At 38.2% G+C, this 21,281-nt stretch overlaps 2 protein-coding genes across 2 annotated transcripts in view; one reads left to right on the top strand and one right to left on the bottom strand.

Moving 5' to 3' along the window:
* The window catches only part of LOC142337869 (uncharacterized), a 240,646-nt gene that overhangs the window by 23,807 nt on the left and 195,558 nt on the right, over positions 1–21,281 (bottom strand). The window contains exon 2 of the mRNA XM_075387471.1: positions 5,130–5,236. Within this exon, the coding sequence (XP_075243586.1) occupies positions 5,130–5,228 (99 nt within the window). The 5' untranslated portion in view covers positions 5,229–5,236. The remainder of the gene's footprint in view (positions 1–5,129; positions 5,237–21,281) is intronic.
* Positions 1–21,281, top strand: part of LOC142337872 (leucine zipper transcription factor-like protein 1) — a 458,027-nt gene that overhangs the window by 345,051 nt on the left and 91,695 nt on the right. The gene's annotated exons all lie outside the window — the stretch shown is intronic.

Genomic DNA, 21,281 nt, shown 5'->3' with positions numbered 1-21,281 from the left:
TGCATAACATAGGCCAAACTGCCGACATTGGACTACGAGTTCACCACAGGCTTTTATGACCACAAAAACTTCTGGTTAAGCACGATTCTGAGACACTGACAAACTTTCGCCAGTCCATGTCTACTTTTCCAGTGAAGAATTTCGCAGACAGGAGGATGACATGCAGTCCCTGGTAGAGTGACAGCGGAAGGATTTCTAGTTTCAGCAGACCGTCTTTATAACTCACTCTCCTCGGTCAAAATCCACCGCATTTTCTTTGTAAATTTTAAAGTAACGTGAGATCACTTTTGCTGGGACGCCAGAGAGCTACCGTAGCTGATTACCGGAAAACGTCGCTATTGAAAGCATTCTTCTTGTTGCTCGAACTCGTATTGGAAATGTTTCTCTGAAGAATGTAAAGACCTTTAAAGCTTCACTAATTCTAGCATGCGATGACCAGTTCTGTCTAGCATGCGATGACCAGGTAAGAGCCTGTGACATCGTCAAGCTCTTCTTGACGTTGACAGCCATAAGATTTTTTCACGCCATTTCCAGATCTTGTTGATGTCAATTACAACAGTATCGGGGTTTGTCCCAGTTATATTAAAGTCATCTGCATAACCGTATCTCTGTGAAATAACACATTCTATCAGGTCACTTACAAAAGCAGGGAAGAAGAGGGCCCCAGAGAGAACCTTGGGGAACCCCACTGTAAACTTTATTAGACAAAGTTCTCAATCTTGACGCGTTGTTGTCTTCCGATAGATTGCTTTCTATGAGCTTTAGGTATGCTCACTGAACGCCGAACTTCTGGAGCTTGTCTGGAAGTAGACTGTCATTTAATTTGTCGAAGGCTTTTTGGAACATAGAACGAGATTAGATTTGAACAGTCGACATTATCCAGATTTACAAAACATCAAGAAGGTAATTGATGAGGTTCGTCGTCGTTGAAGTTCGCTTTCGGAATCTATGCTGTTGATCAGAGAGCTGCGGTGAGATGACATTGAGGAGTTTGTCGAACATTAGTTTCTCAATAAATTTCGACACAACAGAAAGAAGGCTGATGGGTCAATAGTTTGTTATTCGCTGGGGTCTGACTGTTTATTCGGTATGTCTGTTCATTGTCTGTATTTTGTTGAAAAGGAGTGCAAACGATTTGTTGAGAGATAGCGCGTTGGGAGATAGTTCAAAATAAGAGGTCGTTGCCTATCCTGTCAGGTCCTCTTGTTTTCCTCTTGTTGAGATCCAAAAGTGATAGTTGAAATTCTCCTGAGGTAGAACTCAATTCTGTTATTAATGGTTCTGGGCAATCAGCCTTTGTTTGCGTTCAGCAGCAGAAAAGAGATTGAAGTATTTGTTGAAACGATTGGCTTTTTCAGACGCAAAATTAGCTTTCGAATCGTTAGATACACTCCACATGGGACAGAGCAAGCGTTCAACCAACTTCTCAGCTACTTCTGTAGGTATGAGAATTTGCCGTTCTCGATTTTCTTTTCATCCGTTCGTTGGTATTCGTTGAGCATGATTGCTAGTTGCGCTTGCGCGATTTCATTTCTTTTTCATCAGTTGGGATTTGGAATTGTTGATAGTTGGATATCCTAGGCGACCCCGAGCCATAGCCTCAAGTGGCACGCTTTCGGTACTCAAACGGCTGACAGTGAGAGGATCGCTGGAAGAGAAAAATTTTTCCGTAGAAAATTGCTGTTTTTGATCTGGTGATACGTTTTGAAGCTCAACTAGGGAGCTACGAGCTAACTGGGACCAGTGTTTCGTTTTTACCGAGACAAAATCCTGTAAAAGTTCGTAGAGCCAAGTACACCATCAAGTAAGAAATCTACATTACTGAAGCAGTATGGATTAAAAGGATTGGCATCAATGAATTCATTTATTGAATTCCAATTTCCTCTTTTCAGACAGAATCTGAAGAAGTCGAGACCTTTCATGGGTGTAAAAGGTATTTAATGATAGCATGTTTATTTGAGCTGGAGTTTGACGGAGACCGGTGGGTGATCAGAACTGAAAAGATTATTCAGCTGTACGTTAGTGGAAACATTCAGAATCGTTTCCGGATAATTCGACAACACGACATCAAGAGACCGACCTGAGTTACCTTTACTAAGCTCCTGAAGGTTAAAGGCAGAGGTTTTATCTAGAAACACTTGTTCAAAAGGGTCGGTTAAAGTCATTGATGTCCAGTCAGTGTGATTGCAAATTATGTATAAAACAATTGTGCGCTCACGGATTTTGAACTCCAATTGTCTTTGTTTAAGAAAGGATAGAAGGAACAAAATCTGGCGTTGATCTAACCAAAACTTACTGTTTTTGGGAGGATTGTAAATACAACATGAGCAAAGGAATCTTTTTCAAGAGCTGGACAATGACGCAATCCTGGAAATCAGACAAAATTTCACAACTTGCAAGATTTTCTGCAACTGCGATGAGAGCTCCTCCGTGTTTGGAGAGACCCTTTCCATTTGGTCTATCTTCTCGATAAATTGTGTGATTGGGTAAGAAGATAGCTATGTTGCTAATACTTCCAGTGAGTCAAGTTTTGGTGAGACAGATGATTGAGCATAGAATTTTTATGTGAATGGCGTTGGTAAATTGCCTTCTTCGATGTTGGTAAAGAATGCTGCAAACAACTTACACCAAGATATGGGCATAGATAGCTAGTCAATCCTGGGTTTCACTCTCTTCCTTTGTTTTGATTCAGGCATTGTCTTTCCTTAGAACGAAATTGCCATCTCTGACGCGCATATCTGCAGACCTGGTACCTGCATCGATCAATTGCTTTCGAAATTTGTCGGCTCAGAAATACAGGAGTTCCGAAGGACTTAAGCTTGCTTGCTGATGACAGGATAAGTCTTCGCATCCAGACATTTGGAATCTTAAGCAAAACTCTTCAATTTTTCTTTTTGTCAGACTTGCCAATACGGGCAATATGACCAATGTCAGCCACCACTTCAAGATAAGACAAGATTTCCTTGATTACTGCGAGATCATTCTCATGACGAATTCTTGAATTTTGTCATTCGACCCAGCGACGCCAAGAATTCTAATACCGGCCAACTCTTCTTGGGCAGGGATTTTTTTTCCTTTCTAGATGACATTGATTTTTTCTGAGTTTCAGCTTGTGGCTTCTGTTAAGGGATAGTATTGATTACTTCAACACTTGTTTTGAGGTCTTTCATCTGCGATTCCAGATTTTTCATCTGTTTTTCCTGCGTTTGGTTCGTCGAGCTGATCAGCTTCATCTGAACTTGTTGTTTGATGTATACAGTCATTGCACATAAGCGACGCATTTTCAACAAGTGCTTGGATACCTTTTAGGGCAGCATCAGACGAACCTATTCATGTTTCAGTTAGATGCATGGTCCACCAAGATACGCGTTCAAATACTGGGTCGGAGTTTTTAACATTGCTGGAACAGATTTTATAGATATCCGTCATGGAAGACATCCATCCTATTACACGTCATGATAGAGAAGAGAAAACCTAGGCGACTCCGAGCCAGAGAGTCCAGGAGCATGCTTTCGGTTTTGAGTTAGAAGACTGAAAACTCACCCAAGTTATCGAAGTGCTGTTTCTTTGCATGGCGTCGTTCTGAACGGCTTCGTCGTTCGCTTCCACGAGTCTTCAAGATCCGTTTGAGATCTGGGAATTAATGAAGGACAACCCTGAGGGTGCTCAGCTCCTTGTCCTTCGACTGATGAAGCACACGATATTTAGCAAGGAAATTGGAGTCTGCCTGCTCCGACTTGCTGAGATTGTGATTGGGGATGTCGATAACTGCTAGTGATCGCAAATCGTCGAAGATTTCAGAATGCAATATACCATTGCAAACAAGTTTGGCACATTTTGAAGAGTCGCTGGTAGATCCTTAACCACAACTGGATTGTTGCTGTTTGTCTCTTTGTGTAGCGAGATTGTGTTGTTAATCAGATCGTGCCACAAGATTATCTTCTTTTCGAGGTCACTGGAGAGTAGAAACTTTAATACGTTCTTCTCTGGTTTGACCGAATTCGTGTTGAGGTTCAATCCAGGAATCGCGTGGACAATCTCGTTCAAGTTCTTCTGATCAGCGGCTGAGAGCTTTTCGACTGAGTGAGACAGGAAGCTAGCAGCGATAATTTTCAGCATACAGACTATAACGTTGACGCGGTTGATTCCTGAAACTTATTGTACAGAAAGGAGATGATGAGAAAGATGTTGGGTCGATGATTGCTGCAGGTCTAATGAGACGATCATAAATCTTGTTTCTAAAACCCCTCCATTGAGGGTCTTCCACACGAGATTGCCATTATCATTTATTATGAAACTATTTAATAATAAAAATAATAATGGGGCTCAGAAATGCTAGCATTAAAGGGGGTAGTGCTGGCCGAGAGGGGATCCAAATCGCCAGCCAGGTGAAGGCGGGTTGGGTGTTGGTGGGCGAGGGAATGAGGAGGTGATTGGGGGGTCAAACTTTTAAGAATTAGAACCACCCTTCATACCATATTGTCTCCTCAAAACCGTTTCTTGGAAGCGCATACTTAAAGAGTACTAAGGCTCTAAGAGACTGCAGGACCACTTAATGCCCGCCGGCCTTTACCTGTTTATCCCATCTTTCGGGGCAAAGAGTGCAAGCGAGAAATCTCATAAGAAGACCGCAGGATGAATATAATTGCTACATACTTTGTTTGAGAGAAATTAAATAGCACGTGCGCGTAGGGCGAAAACTCACATACCCACTAAGCTAAGGGGGAACAGAATAGATCCCAACAAAACTATACAAATAAAGTCACTTAATGCTCTCCAGGCTTAACCGGTTTTTGAGGAAGTTGAAAGGGTCAGACACAAAATTGAACAAAAAAGACGACAGCACTAATAATTGCTACAAACTTAGTTTGAGAGCAATTAAAAATAGGAGCGCAATAATAGCGACTCAGCAGCAATTCTTTTTCTTCAAAGGAGCAAAGTTTCAACAGTATCTCAGTCTTTCCCATTATATGCTTAGTGGTCAGATAACCTATAGCCCCCCAATCATGGTAAATATACCATAATGGGGGGCTATAATGGGAACGACCCAGTATCTCTTTCCATTTTCAGTCATTAGAAACTCAACTCGTAACGTCTTATTGCATCCAAGAGTTGTGAAAAAAACTTACGAAATTAGCTTTTGCTGGGTTTTGGGGGACAGTGAGAAAGCGGATTGACATAACCCTGCACTGGTTTCGCCTGAGGAGGCACTGTACGACTGCCCGCATGTCATCCTGAAATCATGTCACACGCTACACAAAGCAAGAACAACTGCAGTAATTCCAGCTTTAAGACAAATTGGAACCACGTATTCATATAGTACGTTACAATGCAAAAAAAACAGCACGTGATCCTGGGGTCGTAAAAGTTACATTCCCACCAAGCTGGGAGGGGGAAAAGTGACAAGATCCGACATAATCTAGCTATTTTTACTCTTTATTTTGATAATAGTAGTAGTAGAAAGGATTTAGGTGGAAGCCTTGGGGGATTAGCACCACGAAAAAATTGTTCTGTTTATCGGAGGCAACGATCTTTACAGCGGATTCCAACCTTAAATCGACGTTGCCGAAGAACTAATCGAGTCAGCATAATTCCTTGACCCCAAAGCAAAAAAAATTATCGTTTTTGCACATCCCAGAAAGAAACGAATTCAAAAGTAATCTTGACTGCAAAGAGAGAGAGAGAGAGAGAGAGAGAGAGAGAGAGAGAGTTTAGGCTTCTGTGGGTCTTTCCACATGGGTTTGCACCCTTCATATAACGACTGAGCTGAGCTTCTGCACCGGGTTACAATGTCCACAGCTGCAGTTGAAAGCCCAGGAACATAAGTTGACTTCCGAATAACTTTTGAAGAAGTAGTTCCAGTATATTTTTGTTAAATATTTCTTATCAATTTGATCGAGATCGACGTTCCCTACTTTTCGTATTATATTTAGTAAATAACTGGTTCTTTTCCAGAAGTTTTCATCAGCCTTCCTTGTTCTTGTTTTATTAATTGTTATTAGCTCGTTTTGACGTGTGCTTAACAACCCTTCATTATTGTTTGTTTTAATGGGTATTTTTATATTGTAAGATCCTTTAAGCAGTGAGATGAGCATTAATAGATCATGCAATTCAAAGTAATATGACAATGGCAGCAACTTCAGTGTGGTCAGTCTTTGCTGATTTCTAACTAATTTCCCAGTTACTGATTATCCACGACGTTGCTTTTCTTTGAATGCGCTCGATGTCTTTGCTTTCGGTCTTATTCCTGAACCATGCTTGGGAGGCATAACTTATGACTGGTATAACGTAGCCGACATATGCATTGAGTTTTGTTGTTTGCGATGGAAGGTTTGATATGTTTCGTTTTAGGAAATAAAACGCTTTCCAGGCTTTGCTACAACGTTTCTTTATATTCGCTTTCCATGATAACTTAGTAGCCATAATTATACCTAGATCTTTTTGCTCGCTTTTATTTGAGAGAGTTTTAGAGTTAAGTATAAAGGAGTGCCAGTTTTTTTCGTTTACTTTAATCGGCAGGATGTGACATTTGCTTTCATTGAGTTGCATTTTGTTGTTATGGCACCATTTTTCGATTTTTTCCAGGTCACTTTGTATATTTGCTGGATTTGTTGATACAAGCTTGAAATCATCTGCGTATCCAAACGCAGAGCATTTTGATGTTTGTTGTGGAAGATCGTTTATATATATTATGAAAAGTAGGGGACCTAGGAGAGATCCTTGGGGGACACCACTGGTTACTGGTACAGTTTCAGATTCCGAGTCATTTACTTTCACGTATTGTTTTGTATTTGATACGTAACTGGCTGCAATCTTTAAGAAATTTCCCCCTACACCCAGGTTCTCCACTTTGTTAATCAGAAGATCGTGAGGAACTGTATCGAACGCTTTTTTGAAGTCAAGGTAAAGTACAAAAATTTCGTTATCTTTTTCGTCGAATTCATTATACAACAGGTCTAGGAAAAGCAACATCTGGGTTACTACTGATCTATGCATTCTACATCCGTGTTGTGATTCTTCTAGCTTTGTCTTGACAATTTCATATAGTTCGTCGAAAATTAGTTTTTCTAATAGTTTTGAGACGCTACATAAGAGACTAATAGGGCGGTATTGTTCAATCAGTGCCCGATTCTCATCCTTAAATATTGGTACAACTTCACTGGTTTTCCAGTAGGATGGAAAAAAGCCTTTGTTCAAGGCAGTTTTGAAAATCAGAAAAAGGGATTTAGACAAGGCTGGCAGATTTTTTAGTACCGTGTTTCCTATCCTGTCTGGGCCGCAGGCTTTGTTTGTTTGAAATTTTGACAGGATTTCTTTGATCTTACTCTCGTCTATTTCAATTTTATTGTGCTGATGTTTATCGAAGTAGTTTTTCTTGATTTGATTGGTTTTAAGGAAAACTTTAAAAAAGAATTCACTGAAAAACGCTCACTTTTTCTTATCTTCATTAGTTTGTGCATCCTTGTACTTCATTGTTTCCGGGTATCTACTACTTTTATGACTTGACTTGAGATATTTCTGAAGATCCGAAAAACGTCTACCTTGAAAGACTTTACTTTCGAATTCTGCTTGGTCCTCATTCAAGGAATTTCTTAATCGTTTTTCCATTTTCTTCAGTTTTATTAATCTCGCCAACGTGGATTTCTTTGATGTTTTTCGTTTTAAGGTTGATATTATTTTAATAAGGTGGGACGAATCTTTGCTTACCCAAGGAGCTAAGTTTGATCTGTGGGTTGTTGTTTTTGGGACATTTTCGCTAAGAACTTTGTCTAGCCATTTGTACCATTGAATTACTAATTGATCTACGCTGCTGTAGCAGTAGGGATTAAATGGGTTTTTCTCTATGTATGAGTTCAGGTCTTTCCAGTCAACTTTGTTAAATGCGTATTTTTTATGTTTCGTGTCAATCGTTGTCGTTTTCTCAATTTGTAGGGTAGTTATAAAAGCTTCGTGGTCAGATTTAAAACTCTTATTGAATTCATTGTTCCTGGTCTTCGTGATGACAATGTTTGGGTTATTGGTTAGTAACACATCTAGCTGGTTTTGTGTTTTCTGATTTAGGACTTCCTGGAAATTGAGATGTGATAATTTTTCAAGAATTTGGATTTCATATTCATTTTGGGAGCTGAAGATTTTCCAACAATTGTGTTCGAAATTTATGTCTCCTGTTACGATTATTGATTCACAATTTTCTTCTTCAGCAAACATTTTCAGGTCTTTTATGAGGTTTATCATTTTTTCGACAGGCCATCTGTAATTACTTTGCTTAGGGGGGTTGTAAATGCAGCAAATTATCATTGGGACATCTTTTGGGGTAACTTTGATAGCAACGTACTCGTCAAGATTATTATTACCCAGGACCACCCTTTCATGCGGTAGGTTCCTGACAGCTATGAGAACCCCCCATGCTTCGATTTGTGATTGTCTGTGAGTCTATCTTTCCTGTGAATTGCATATTCTTTTAGGAAGAGGCTTTCATCAGGTACGTCATCAGTTAACCATATTTCAGTTATGCATATAGTGTCCAAGTCATTTTCAGTTTTTACGCAGTTAGAGAATGAATAGCGTCTTTTTAGATCTAGTAGGCTTCTGGCATTGAAAATTAGTATTTTCATTTGTGTTTGTAGTCATGGATTGTTTACGTTTTCATTTTCTGTTTAATCAACATTTATGTCTACCCATTTCTTATCAATTTGTTGCTGTAACTTTAAATTTCGTATTCGTATTTCGTTTGATTTTTTGCCGCTTTCAAGCATTTGTCTTCTTTTTTGCAAAAGGTTGTTTTCAACAGCCTGTTCTTCAGGGTTCAGTTCTTTACTTATAAAGATGGGCATTTTGTAGTTTTTCATTTTGCTGAGTAAACAGATGTGAGATATTGGAATGCCCACACCTGCATGTTGTCACGGCGTAGATGTTTTTTCCATTAAAATTCATGCAGAAAAACGCACAGTAGGTAGGTATTATTAATTGTATGTTTTTTAAATCGGGCAAAAAAATATTGAATTTTTGCCACATTGTTGAAGTGACATTACGAGCGCAAATTTTTATCATTGAGGGAGTTTGCTAGTTTTCATCTGACCTAGAGCAAATTGACGTGTTTATAAGTTTCCTATGTTTACTGTAAACACTGGAATCAGGTCCACATCATGATGTCCCGTGCAAACCAATAAAAATTTGATGAGGTCCTGCATTTCTATATAAAAACACATTGGCAAGTTTTCGAAACTTTAGAGGGTTATAGGACCTTGTATTTTCGTTTAGTATACATCTTGTTACCGTCTTTTTCTGAGGATATAGGTTGCACGTTTCTGAAACGTTTTCATGTATAGCAGCCGCCCGTGCGCAATATGTATTATCTTTTGTAATTGAGCGTGGTACTTGTTTAAAATACAAGGATTGAAGTTTAATTAATAAGTAGATAAAAGCAGAAGAGAATGGTTTCAAATAAATGAAGATCTAATTGAGTGATTAACTCTGATGGTAGTTTTATTGTTCAACGAATGAGTTTTATCCACAGTTTTGTCCGTACCCAATATCGGTTCTATCACCGTGGTAAATTAACCAAGTAAATACTGATATGTCACAATTGTTAGTATTGCTCGAAGCCCGAGCTTTGTCTATTCCAATCTTTCGACACCTATCAAGATTGTGTCAGTCATTAATCAAGTAATAAATTAAAATTTAAACTAAATCTTTGACCTTGAAACCCAAGATTTTTAGTACACCTTTTTTTACGTACGTGTGACACTCACACTGCCCCCTCTCAATAAGAATAGAGTGTGCCACTCACTCACATAAAATCAAACAAATTTTACAGCTCTTGATGCATGAACGTTTTAAAAAAATTTGTACTTTTCATATAAACAGTATAAGTATCAGTTTTCGTCATTCATGACTTTCTCTGCCTCGTTCAGCCCAAAATTGTTGTACGCTTCTCGCGCCCCATCGCTCATCATTATTTGGTATGCTCGATTTATGGTCTTGAAAAACTCCTCATCTCCACCAGCATCAGGGTGCGTCAACAAGCTCATTTTGTGGCAGTGTTTTTTGATCTGATCTTTTGAAGCAGAACTTTTTACCAACAAAATCTCGTACAATGTCGCAGGCCGATTCAACACAATTTTATTCCGAATCTCGAATAAACACTTTTCTGTGGCCTTCGTTTTGGCTTTCTCGTTCTTCAAAGAAAGCTTTGGTCTATCAATTATAGTGTCTTTCCTTCGGCACTCACTCGCCAAGTACTGGTTATAGTTTTCCAACTGCTGAAGTTATGACCTCAATTGGCTTTGTCGCAATGTTTGCCTAGTTTTTGTCGAATCTCGACAAGATCCTTTTGGAGTAAAGAGTTTGTACTCTTCAATTTCTCTAACTGCGCGCACTGGTTTTGCAGTTCCACTTCAGTCTGCAGAGCTTGGGACCGAATATTGGCGGGTGCCGGAAGTTCTAGTGTAGACACCTTCCGAGACCGCGACAGACAAGAGTCCGCCGCTCGGTACACTCCCGGGGAAATCTCCGAAATAAATTTCCACAACTCTGGCATATAGTACACATATTCACCAATTTGTTGGGTCTCACTGCCTGCTATGTTTAATAGAAACCATTTTTGCTTCTAAAGTTTCTCAATATTTTCAGTCTTGATCTCATGACTTTTCCCCTTATCTTTATTGGTCTTGACCTCAAGACAACTTTTTTTATTTTTCTTTTTATTTGGTCTTGAACTCAAGACAACTCATTTTAATTTTTTTTTGGTCTTGAACTCAAGACAAGTCATTTTCATTTTTTTTCCGTCCTGAACTCAAGAAAAGTCATTTTCATTCATTTTTTTTGGTCCTGAACTCAAGACAACTCATTTTCGTTTTTTTTTAACACAACCGACTCTTTCAGGGACTCTTTCTCTTCGATCAATTTCTTTTGTTCTCGGCGCTCATTAATGAATTTGAGTAGTTTATTATACATACGTGTTCCTGTTACAGGGTCGAGATTCCGCAACAGTTGTTGCCAGGAGGCTCCATTAATGACTAATCCTAAATAGATGTGACAATTTAGGAAAATTTTTGGAATATGAGGTAGACTGTTAAGACTGACACAGCAATGTCCTTAGCTTTTAACTGAACGTATAAGCTTTCAGTTTTTAAGTTACGAAAAATTGTTATTTCATTTGTTAAAAAAAATTGTTTTTGGAACTGAGCGTTCGAATGAAAAAAATTTTCATGACTGTATTTTCCATCCGAATCACGGAATGCTTCCCGACTGATAATTCCTTTACTATTATGGCGAATTGTTCGAGCAATTTGACTCTGTTTTACGTCTGATATGGAGAAAAGGCTGCGATGCAGGTTTTCATCACTTACATTTAAGTTATTATTCATCGACCACTGATATATCTCACGATTGAAATTCTTCAGCGTTTCTCCATATTGTTGAAAACTGCCGTCTTCTAATTTCACAACATTTGGGTACAGCGGGTTGCATGCAGCGATTGTATAATTATGATACAAAATTTTTGTAATAGGGTCCATATATCTAATAGAAGAAAAATTCTGACCCTCTACTAACACAGGAACTTCTTCTGTGCAAAAAGGAAGTTTAGTTATTGTTGATACCATCTTTGCATATTTATGAACAAGTAAAACAGATCCTGCTCTTTCGACGTGAGTTCCTTTCTCGAAGAGCGTTACCGATGTACTAACAATGTTTTTTGATATTTCAATCATAGTTTGAGTTTTTAGTCGTTGAATCTCGCATTGGAGCGTTCTAATTTTCATTAAAAAAAATTCTCTCCTTAAGAAGTTTGAAATTTAAGGTGTCAACAACGCTTGAAAGAAACATTTCCATGGTTATTTTAAGATTACCAGTTTTCAGTTCTGAACTTCCCTCGGAGTAAAAAACACCTGGAATTCCGGTTGTTTTCACCTGCTGTCCACACAAACTAATTGCTTTTCCTTCTAAGATTTCTAATGCAAAATCTTTATATTTGTTTTTGTGTAAACTTTTTCCGCTGATAAAAGTGGTCTTGTTGTTACCAAAAAATTTTACATGGTCCTCTTATTAAAGTGTTTGATCGTTTTACATGTTTGCTCACCTTGATTTTCAAAAAAAATAGTTTACTAAGTTGTCTTCAAAATATGTGGTTTTTGAATACACTTTTCGAGAAACCTAGGGGATCCTTAAAGCTTAAGAGGTTTCTTTGTATCAGCTTTCCCCAAATTGTTCCGATGTAAAGTTTTGCATTGATCATCACATTTCCAATAAATTTTTATCCTGTAATTGAAACCCACTCTACAGACTCAGCATACATAGCACCTTCACGAACATTTTTTTCATGAAACTCTGGCTATGCTCCTCGGCATAAGTAGTTTCACTTGCTCGTTGTGAAATCTTTTCCGTTACTGAGTTGTTGATTTTAAAGGTTTTATCTCCAAAACCTGGTAAAACAAAGTTTTTGTTTTGTCAAATGCTCCTACATGTTCCCTCGTTGAATGGATATATGGATTTTAGGAGTCTTGAGTGTTTGGTAATAAAGACAACATCGTCATACACATTGCTCTTTTTAAGTGCAGACACAGTATATGCCGCTTCATACATGCAAAATCTTAATTTTATCTCGGGCTGAACCTCAGCATATATCAAACTACCTTCTTCTATTGTTTTCGATACTCGAATTTTGTTATCACAGTTTGTACTGTGATCCAGAGAATATATTTTTATTGATACGATATTGTCAAAATCATAGCCGTAAAATTTAATATAAAGTGTAGGAGAAGCAAAAATGGCTAGCAATGCCAGATACAAACATAGTGATATTCCATCAGACGATGCTCCAGACGAACTCGTCTTTCTTTTCGATTCCATTATTTCTTTCTGGATTTTCCTGTAACAAAAATATCATCAGTTTTATGGCTGCTAAAGTATTCCTCATCTTGCTCAGTAAATTAATTTTTTAATCTCTCAGGCACCGATGTTAATCGACTGCTAGACCTTGTAGCCATTTTTGGTGCCTTGGGAATACTATTAATCTTTTCTTCAGTACTTTTTTGTTTACTACTAGATTCCTGTTGCTTGTTTTTGGTTTTGGAATTTTTGTTTCTGCTGGTTTTTTTTCACTGTACTAGGTAGCTTTTGATGAAGTTGCACCTCCACCCTCGGGAAAATTTTTTGCCTTGTCTTGCCCTTAGAGGTTTCTTGCTCTGATTCTTTAGCTTCACTCTCAGACGTTTCATTTGTAACATTTAGTGAATCGTTAGCATCCTCAGCTTCGGATTGATTTTCTGTGTTTAGATTGCTTTCACTGTCTGTTGATGATTCTATTTTAATCATATCGTCATCGTCTGAGCTGTTCAAATCGCTATTCTTCTGCTCCTTAAGGGTTGTTTTTCGTTTCGCCTGAGGCTCAGGCATGAATGGTTTTTCTCGTGTTTTATGTTTCTTCAGTCGGTCATAATGGACCTTGATAGCTTCCCTCGTCTTTTTATATTCTACCTTGAAATTCAAGTCGTTTATATTTTCAACAATTATGTATGGTCCTCTATAGATAGAAGTAAATTTTCTTGTTGCTCCTTTTTTAACCGTTGGGTTGAAAACTAACACTTCTTCGCCAACTTTATAGCTCGGCCCATACTTACTGCGATCATAATACGACTTCTGGCGTTCTTGTTAGGCATCCATATACTCTCGCATCAACTGGTGCGTTTCCTGTAGTTTCTGTTTCATCGTGAAAACATAGTCAATTGGTGTTGCATATATTGTGATCTGTGGTGTGCTATAGCTGCAGTCTATAGGTAGCGACAGTGGAAAACCCAGTACCACAAACGCTGGGCTGTATCTTGTTTAACTATGAATTGATGATCGATATGCCATCATCGCTAAAGGTAGAAAATTAGTCCACTCGTGTTGGTATTGTTCTATATATTTGGAGAGGCATTCTTCTATTGTTCCATTTGTTCGTTCAATCATTGCGTTCCCTTGTGGGTGGTAGGATGTGGTTGATGTCCTCTGAGTTCCTAGTTCACTGCAAAGACTACAAAACAATTTAGACATAAAGTTTGATCCTTGGTCACTGTGTAAGTTGACTGGACAGCCGAATCTTACTATCCAGTGTTCAACAAACGCTTTTTCCTCAGTTTTTGCCTCTTGATTGGGTAACGCTACGGCTTCGTACCACTTACTGAATTGATCACCGATAAGCAAAATGTACTTGTTTCCCTGCGACTCGGGAAGTGGACCCATGCTATCAACAGATACTTGCGAAAATGGATGACTAGGTTTCCATATTGTTAGTGAATGCCGATGTTTTTGCTTAGTGCCTTTCCTTTTTAGGCAAACGTCACAGATTTCTATCCAGTTTCTTACGTCCCTTCTCATGCACGGCCAATAAAACCTTTCGCAAGCTCTTTTGTACGTTTTCTCTATACCAAAGTGTCCTGCGCTAGGCGAATCGTGCAACAGCTCATGAACGTTGGACACTCTACCCCAGGGTACCAGCATTTGGTAAACAGTTTCAAAGTTAGGTTCTGTTTGGTGTTTTCGATACAAAATCCCTTCTATGAGAAAAAGATTCTTCTACTGAACCCAGTATTTCGACAACTCCTTTGAAGCTCCGTTTCTCATTTGCCGTGGTTCGGGTCTTTTGTTGTTTATGACCCATGAATATACTTCTTTGAGTATATTGTCACTTTGCTGCGAATCTCGCAGTTTTACTCTCTGTAGTTTGTGTAACTGCCAACCTCGACTACTATAGTCGGTATCGTCTTGCTCTACCTCTAGCGCAATAGCGTTAACGAAAGCTGTTTGTTCCTCATCTTCTGTGTTTATGCCCGAAAGACAGTCAGCGTGTGGGATTTTCTTTCCTGCTCTATGCTTGATGTCAAAATTAAATTGCCCAAGTTTCTCTATACATCTTGCGACCATACCGTCTGGTTCTTTAAAACTATAGATCCACACGAGAGCACTGTCGTCCGTTATAATTAAAATTGCTGACCAACTAAATAGTTTTTAAAATAATGGTAAAATGAACTATTGCAAATAATTCCCGCTTAGTAGCTGAGTAGTTTCGTTGACTTTTACTCAATGTTTTGCTAGCATATGCAATAACTCTATCCTCAGTTCCTTGTTTTTTTGTAAGAATTGCTCCGATGCCTGTCAACGATGCATCGGTAATTAATGTATATTGATCCCTATTGTTTGGATATCCTAAATCTGGGGCTTCCAAAAGCTTTTTCTTCAACTCTGCTACCGCACTTGCGCGCTCTGCACTCCATTCAAATTTATTTGATTTATTTAGTAACCTGTAAAGAGGTTCTGCTGTTTTTCCGAAACCCGGAATGAATTTTCGATAATAGCCCACAAGGCCCAGAAAAACCCTTACGTCTTTTAGGGATGATGGTTCTTTCAATTTTTATACCGCTCTTACTTTCTCTGGGTCGACCTCGACACCACTCTCAGATATAATAGGAAAAAAATTGGAAGAAATTGCGTTTTGATCCTTTAATCTTTAATCCATTCTCCGATAAACGTTGGAAAACCAGCTCTAACCGTTTAAGATGTTCTTCGAAATTTCTTCCGAAAACGATAACGTCGTCTAGATAAACTAGAGCTACTTCGTAAGAGAGACCAGCAAAAAAATTCCATTCGGTTTAGAAAAGCTTCGGGTGCAGAAGCTAGTCCCATAGGGAGCCTTTTCCTCTTATATAGGCCCAAAGGTGTCATAAAAGCTGTTACATTTTGTCTCTCTTCTTCCAGCGCCATTTGAAAGTATCCCGACAGAAGATCAATGTTTGAGAAGTACATGTTTCCCTCCAGTGAATCAATAACCTCATTAATTCGTTGTAAAGGCCAGCATGTTTTCTCTATTTGTTTGTTTAGACCACGGTAGTCTACAACTAAGCGGTAGGTTCCGTCTTTTTTTGGTACCAGTAATGATGGTGCTGCCCAATCAGAGTGTGTTGGTTCGAATTAGTCATCTCGTTCCAAGTCTTCAACAGGTTTCTTCATGGCTTTTCTTTTCTCAATACTCATGCTGCCGTATGTACGTCTGAATGGCACAACATCCTTTTTTAATTTTATTTTATGATAAATTCGGTCGCAAAATCCCCTATCATTTGAGTTTCGCGAAAATATCACTTCATATTTTGTGCAAAATGACCTCACTTTTGTCGTTTCTTCACAAGACAAGCTCATTGAACTTGAGTTCACGTGTTTCTCAAAATCAAATTCAACCCTATGCTTTTTATTATTATCAGGGTTATTTTGTTGTACTCTAAAAATTTTTCAATGTTTTCCGCACATGCGATTCTCGCATTTTTGTAAACTTTCTCTGGTTCTTATGTAGGGTTCAGTATTCGAACCCATACGAAATCATCAGCCATGTCATTCAGCGATCTCGCTATTAATAAGTGTGATTTGTCTTCAAACTCTTTCATGGGTTTGACTATAATTTCTGTTTGCTGTGTTATGTTACCTTCTTCATCGATAATTTTGCATTTACTGAAACCCTCGCAGCGAAGAGGTAATTCGTGGTCCTCAGCAGAAATTAAAAACAGATTCTTATTACTTCGTTGATAGGGGACAATTGTAATGTTTTCCCCAATTGCCCCGCAAAAAAGTTCGTTGTTTCTGAGATTTAAAATACAGTCAAAATTGTACAAGAATTCCATGCCTAATAAACAAGGCGTTATCTCAATTCTGGTCAATAAAAATTTAACTGTTATTTCACATGTAAAGTTCTGAACTTGAACTCGAATATCTGCTGACCCCATTATAGGCATTTTCCCGTTGTTGGCAGATATTATATTTTTATTGCACATTCTGATCTGCCTCGGTTCCCCAATTGCTTGTAGAGTGTGTCGCTTATAATATTAACATTACTTCCACTATCAATTAAGGCCATTATCAATTTGTCTTTTATCATTATTTTTGCAAACAACGCCTCCATTGGGTTGTTTCCGCCACGCAAGGTTTTTACGTAGCAGGCTGAAAATGAAGCCCTGTCATTTCCAGCTAGTTCTCTTTTAAATACGGACAATTTCCTTTGAAGTGATTTGGGCTCCCACATTTGAAACAAATTTGGCATTCCCTAGATGCATGGTTTCGCTGACCGCAACGGCAACATTTTTTTTTTCTCGAAGTTAACCGCTGCCTTCGACTGCTCGGCATAACTCTCGAGCGATTGATCTCGGCTTCTGTTCTCCCCTCCCGGTGTTAGTGAACGCGCTCTACTTTCGTAACTATTTCGTCTATGCTCAGCGCTGCTTCTGGTATAGCTATTAGTACTTCTAAATCTATCTCCGTTTTCTCTTGAACTTAGCTCGCTACCGCGCAGAAACTCTTTTGGCCGCGCTCCTTGCGATGAAAACTATTGATTCTCTTGCCTTTTAGATTGATTAGTCTGCAGTGTTCGCACTAAATTGTTAATCGAATTAACTAGTTCTGTGTTTTCATTCGACTGGATGCTGAAACCCAGGGTTCATTATCCTCCTCCTCAATTCTCGTGACTGCTTCAATGTGTAGTGCTCTTTCTAAAGCTTTGTCTAAAGTCATATTCGCGTCACCCATGTTCTTTCTCAGGTCGAGTCGCACCTGACTATTTTCTATGCCTTCAGGAATCCCCTCAGAATGAGATGTTCTCTTATCTCATTAGACTCCTGAGGGTATGCTTTCAAGGCTAAAGTTCACAAATCACCGAGAAAATCTGTTAACTTTCCACCGGGCTGCTGGACTCTCCTAGCTAGCCTCGCCCGGAACACTACTGGTTTCTCATTATAACGTTGTTTGAAACCCATAACGGTCTCGTTATAACTCTTTCTGGTGTCCTCCGAAAGTGTACGATGGAAATCAATAGCCGACTTTTGTAACCTCAACGCGAAACAATGCGGCCGTTCATCAGTTTCGGTCTCGGCGCCGTTTACTGTTTCTTTTCTTTGCCACTTTTGAAGTTGTGACAAGAGCTCAAATTGTGTAACATAACTTTCAAAATCATTTGATCCAGTAAAAGATTCCGGTAAAAGCGTTTTTGAGGAGTGCCGCGCCATCCTTATTTTATTTAAAAGCTGTTTTTATTCAAAATTTTTCATTAATTCTGTTCCAAATTCGAACTTTTTTTCCGACACTCTAGTTAACAGCTTTTAAATATGATTGCAACTCTAATTCCCTCTTCAATAAAAGCAACAAAACTCGATGTTTAATGCTTGAGTTTAAATCAAATTAAGTCAAATTAAAATACTGATGTTTCTGAACTCTTATTTTTATTATCAAAAAAACATGTACGTCCTGATTTATGCTATTCGAATTTTTAGGGAGTACTCACTTGAAGGTTCCAAGATGGTAGTTGTTCTTGTCAAAGCCCGGCAGCAGTCCACAATTCCTCTTGCGGGTCGTGATGTTAAGATGTCGAATTCGAGTTTAAAAGTTGGTTTTCAAACAAAAAAAATAGATTTCTTTGGAAAATAGTACAACGCTCAATATGATTGGGTGGTGGTTTTCTCTTTATTTTTAATCTCTGTCGCCACTATAGCAGCCGCCCATGCGCAATATGTATCATCTTTTGTAATTGAGTGTGGTAATTGTTTAAAATACAAGGTTTGAAGTTTAATTAATAAGTAGATAAAAGCAAAAGAGAATGGTTTCAAATAAATGAAGATCTAATTGAGTGATTAACTCTGAAGGTAGGTTTATTGTTCAATGAATGAGTTTTATCCTCAGTTTTGTCCGTACCCAAAATCGGTTCTATCACCGTGGTAAATTAACCAAGTAAATACTGATATGTCACAATTGTTAGTATTGCTCGAAGCCCGAGCTTTGTCTATTTCAATCTGTCTACACCTATCATGATTGTGTCAGTCATTAATCAAGTAATAAATTAAAATTTAAACTAAATCTTCGACCTTGAAAACCATGGTTTTTAGTACAACTTTCTTTTTGCATACGTGTGACACTCACACATATTCTTTTTCTTCGGAATCAAAGCAGCTAAGCATTAAAAATGTAAAGAAACTGATTCGTCAAATTAAAATAACTTCTAATATTCAAAACAAAGTACTATGATATCTAGTCTGTCTTTTATGATACACTTTTGTTGTTGTTTTCAATTGATCATTGCTGCCAATTATTTTATGTTCTAAGATCTGGTTCGAACTGAACTTTTTGAACTTTACATTCGTCGTCAGGTTGAATCTGTTTTACAAATTGTTAAAGGATGAAATGAACATGTATTTACATTTGTCTGCGTCCACAGTTTAAATAATTCTAGGAGCTATCTTAAAATTGGTATCGAAAATTTTTCCTATATACAATATTTAGCCTATTTACAATTTCATCATTACAATAAGCATCATAAATAATGATGGGAATCATCATGGAATTTCAACTTGACGGGACACGTCAAGGAATGTTTGTTCAAGACGGGATTCGTCAAGCAGGTAAGTCTGTTATCTGTTAGTTTAACTAACAGGAATCCGTGCGGTAGAAAAAAACTATGAGAAGATCCCAAGGAGATCGATGAAAATGGGTAAAAATAACCTAAGATTAATTAACCATTGATAGGACTGAAACCAAAGAACATATTCAAAACAAAACCTTACACAATCGAGCTGCCACTCTTTAATTGCTTTACATCTCTCATCTTCACAAAACTTCTAATATTTACAAGCAATAGATCTAACTTTGTATTAAACTGATTGTACATTTACATCTGCTCAATTAAATTCAAGTCTGAAACTTGGAAAATTGTCCTCAGTAACTCCGAGGTTTAAAGTGCTTAAGAATAACACTCAACACAAACCGTAACCGTAGACAGTGCACGGATATTACACTGGCGACAGAGCTGGGATGCATATACGGTAACTGTGCTGAAAAAGAGTAGTTGGTATGACGACACAACTTACTTAAACGAAAAATCACAAATAATTCCAACGTTTTACCCAATAAAAGAGTCAGTATGCCAAAATCTATGGCAGGGACACAAAGCGCGGTTGCCCGGGTCTTGGTTATTTTGAATTTAATGCTCCCAAAGAAGTCCTCAACGAGATGAATGTTGACCGAACCGACGCTGAATTTGTTCAGAAGATATCAGAAACTTTCATGAAAGGCGGAGATGAGAAAGGAGTGAATTATGTCTACCCCGTGGATTGGATCAATCCAAAAGGTGAAATACAGAAAGGTAACATCATGATAAATGCTGAAATTTTCATGGGGACTTTGTTCATTGAAACCAGGGAAGCAAGGAAGCAAATGAAGGAACATGGTTATAATTTAAAGACCCTTTGAAACAGGAGCAGAACTAGTTATATCGAGGAGACACATTTGAAATAGATTCAGTACAATATCTGTTCGACCAAGACAAAAAACCAAACATCTTAACGATCGTTAAATTTTCAGACTCGATAACAGCAAAAATAGTCCGCACCGGAAACAAAAAGTACTTGACGAGCAAATTAGACAGAAAAAGAAATTTACTGTCCAGTTGAAAAACAAGACAAAACATGTAGACAATTTTCTGCTTTTTGAAACAAACCACAGAAATTTGTTTTACCCAACGGAAAAATTGACGGCCACGGAACAAAATTTTTCAACAGCAGATATATCTGAGACATATCTCAGGGACATAAAACTCGACCAACTTTTTGTGTGGGATTTTCGAGGCATGTTTGAAAACCTGAAACAAATAGAGTTAATAAATTGTCACATAGAAAAACTGCACAGAGCTATGATTCTAACGACATCAATTAACGGAAATTCACACCAAATTTTCTTAAGTCAACAAAACGCTCTGGGTACACACGCATAAAGAGCGGTAGGAATACTTTATGTCCATAGGTGCGCTAAAGTAATCGTACATGTTGTCGAAAATCAGTTCTGTACCGAGGAAGTACCAATTATGGTCTCTTTTGACAATACTTCAGAAGTAATTAGATACATGGACCCCATTTCTAGAGTATTCTATAGAAATTTCACACTGATTTATTGCAACCCCATGTACCCGAACGCTCTTGAATTGCGGAATGGGTAATGGATAACATATGGGCGATGAAAACAATTGATTGAAAAACCCAATGATATGCCTAATTATAGAGTTAACGTCTGATGATCAACTTCGGCGCCAATGGAAGGGTTTTTCAATGACAAGGACCTGGAAATCAGCAAAAGGGCCCAAAGATTAAGGCATTCGAGAAAGACGATAACAAGAAGAGAAGTTTTCCTGGAACAAGGAGGTTTATATGAGCATGAGACTCTAGAATATTTCAACACGGGCTTAAAGTACAATCATCAGTGGCATGAACTGCTGATTT

The sequence above is a fragment of the Convolutriloba macropyga genome, chromosome 4 (assembly GCF_964194025.1).
Source record: "Convolutriloba macropyga chromosome 4, txConMacr16.3, whole genome shotgun sequence".
Lineage (NCBI taxonomy): Eukaryota > Metazoa > Xenacoelomorpha > Acoela > Convolutidae > Convolutriloba > Convolutriloba macropyga.
The sequence above is the reverse complement of the archived record's forward strand: the minus strand, read 5'-3'. Positions and strand labels throughout refer to the sequence as shown.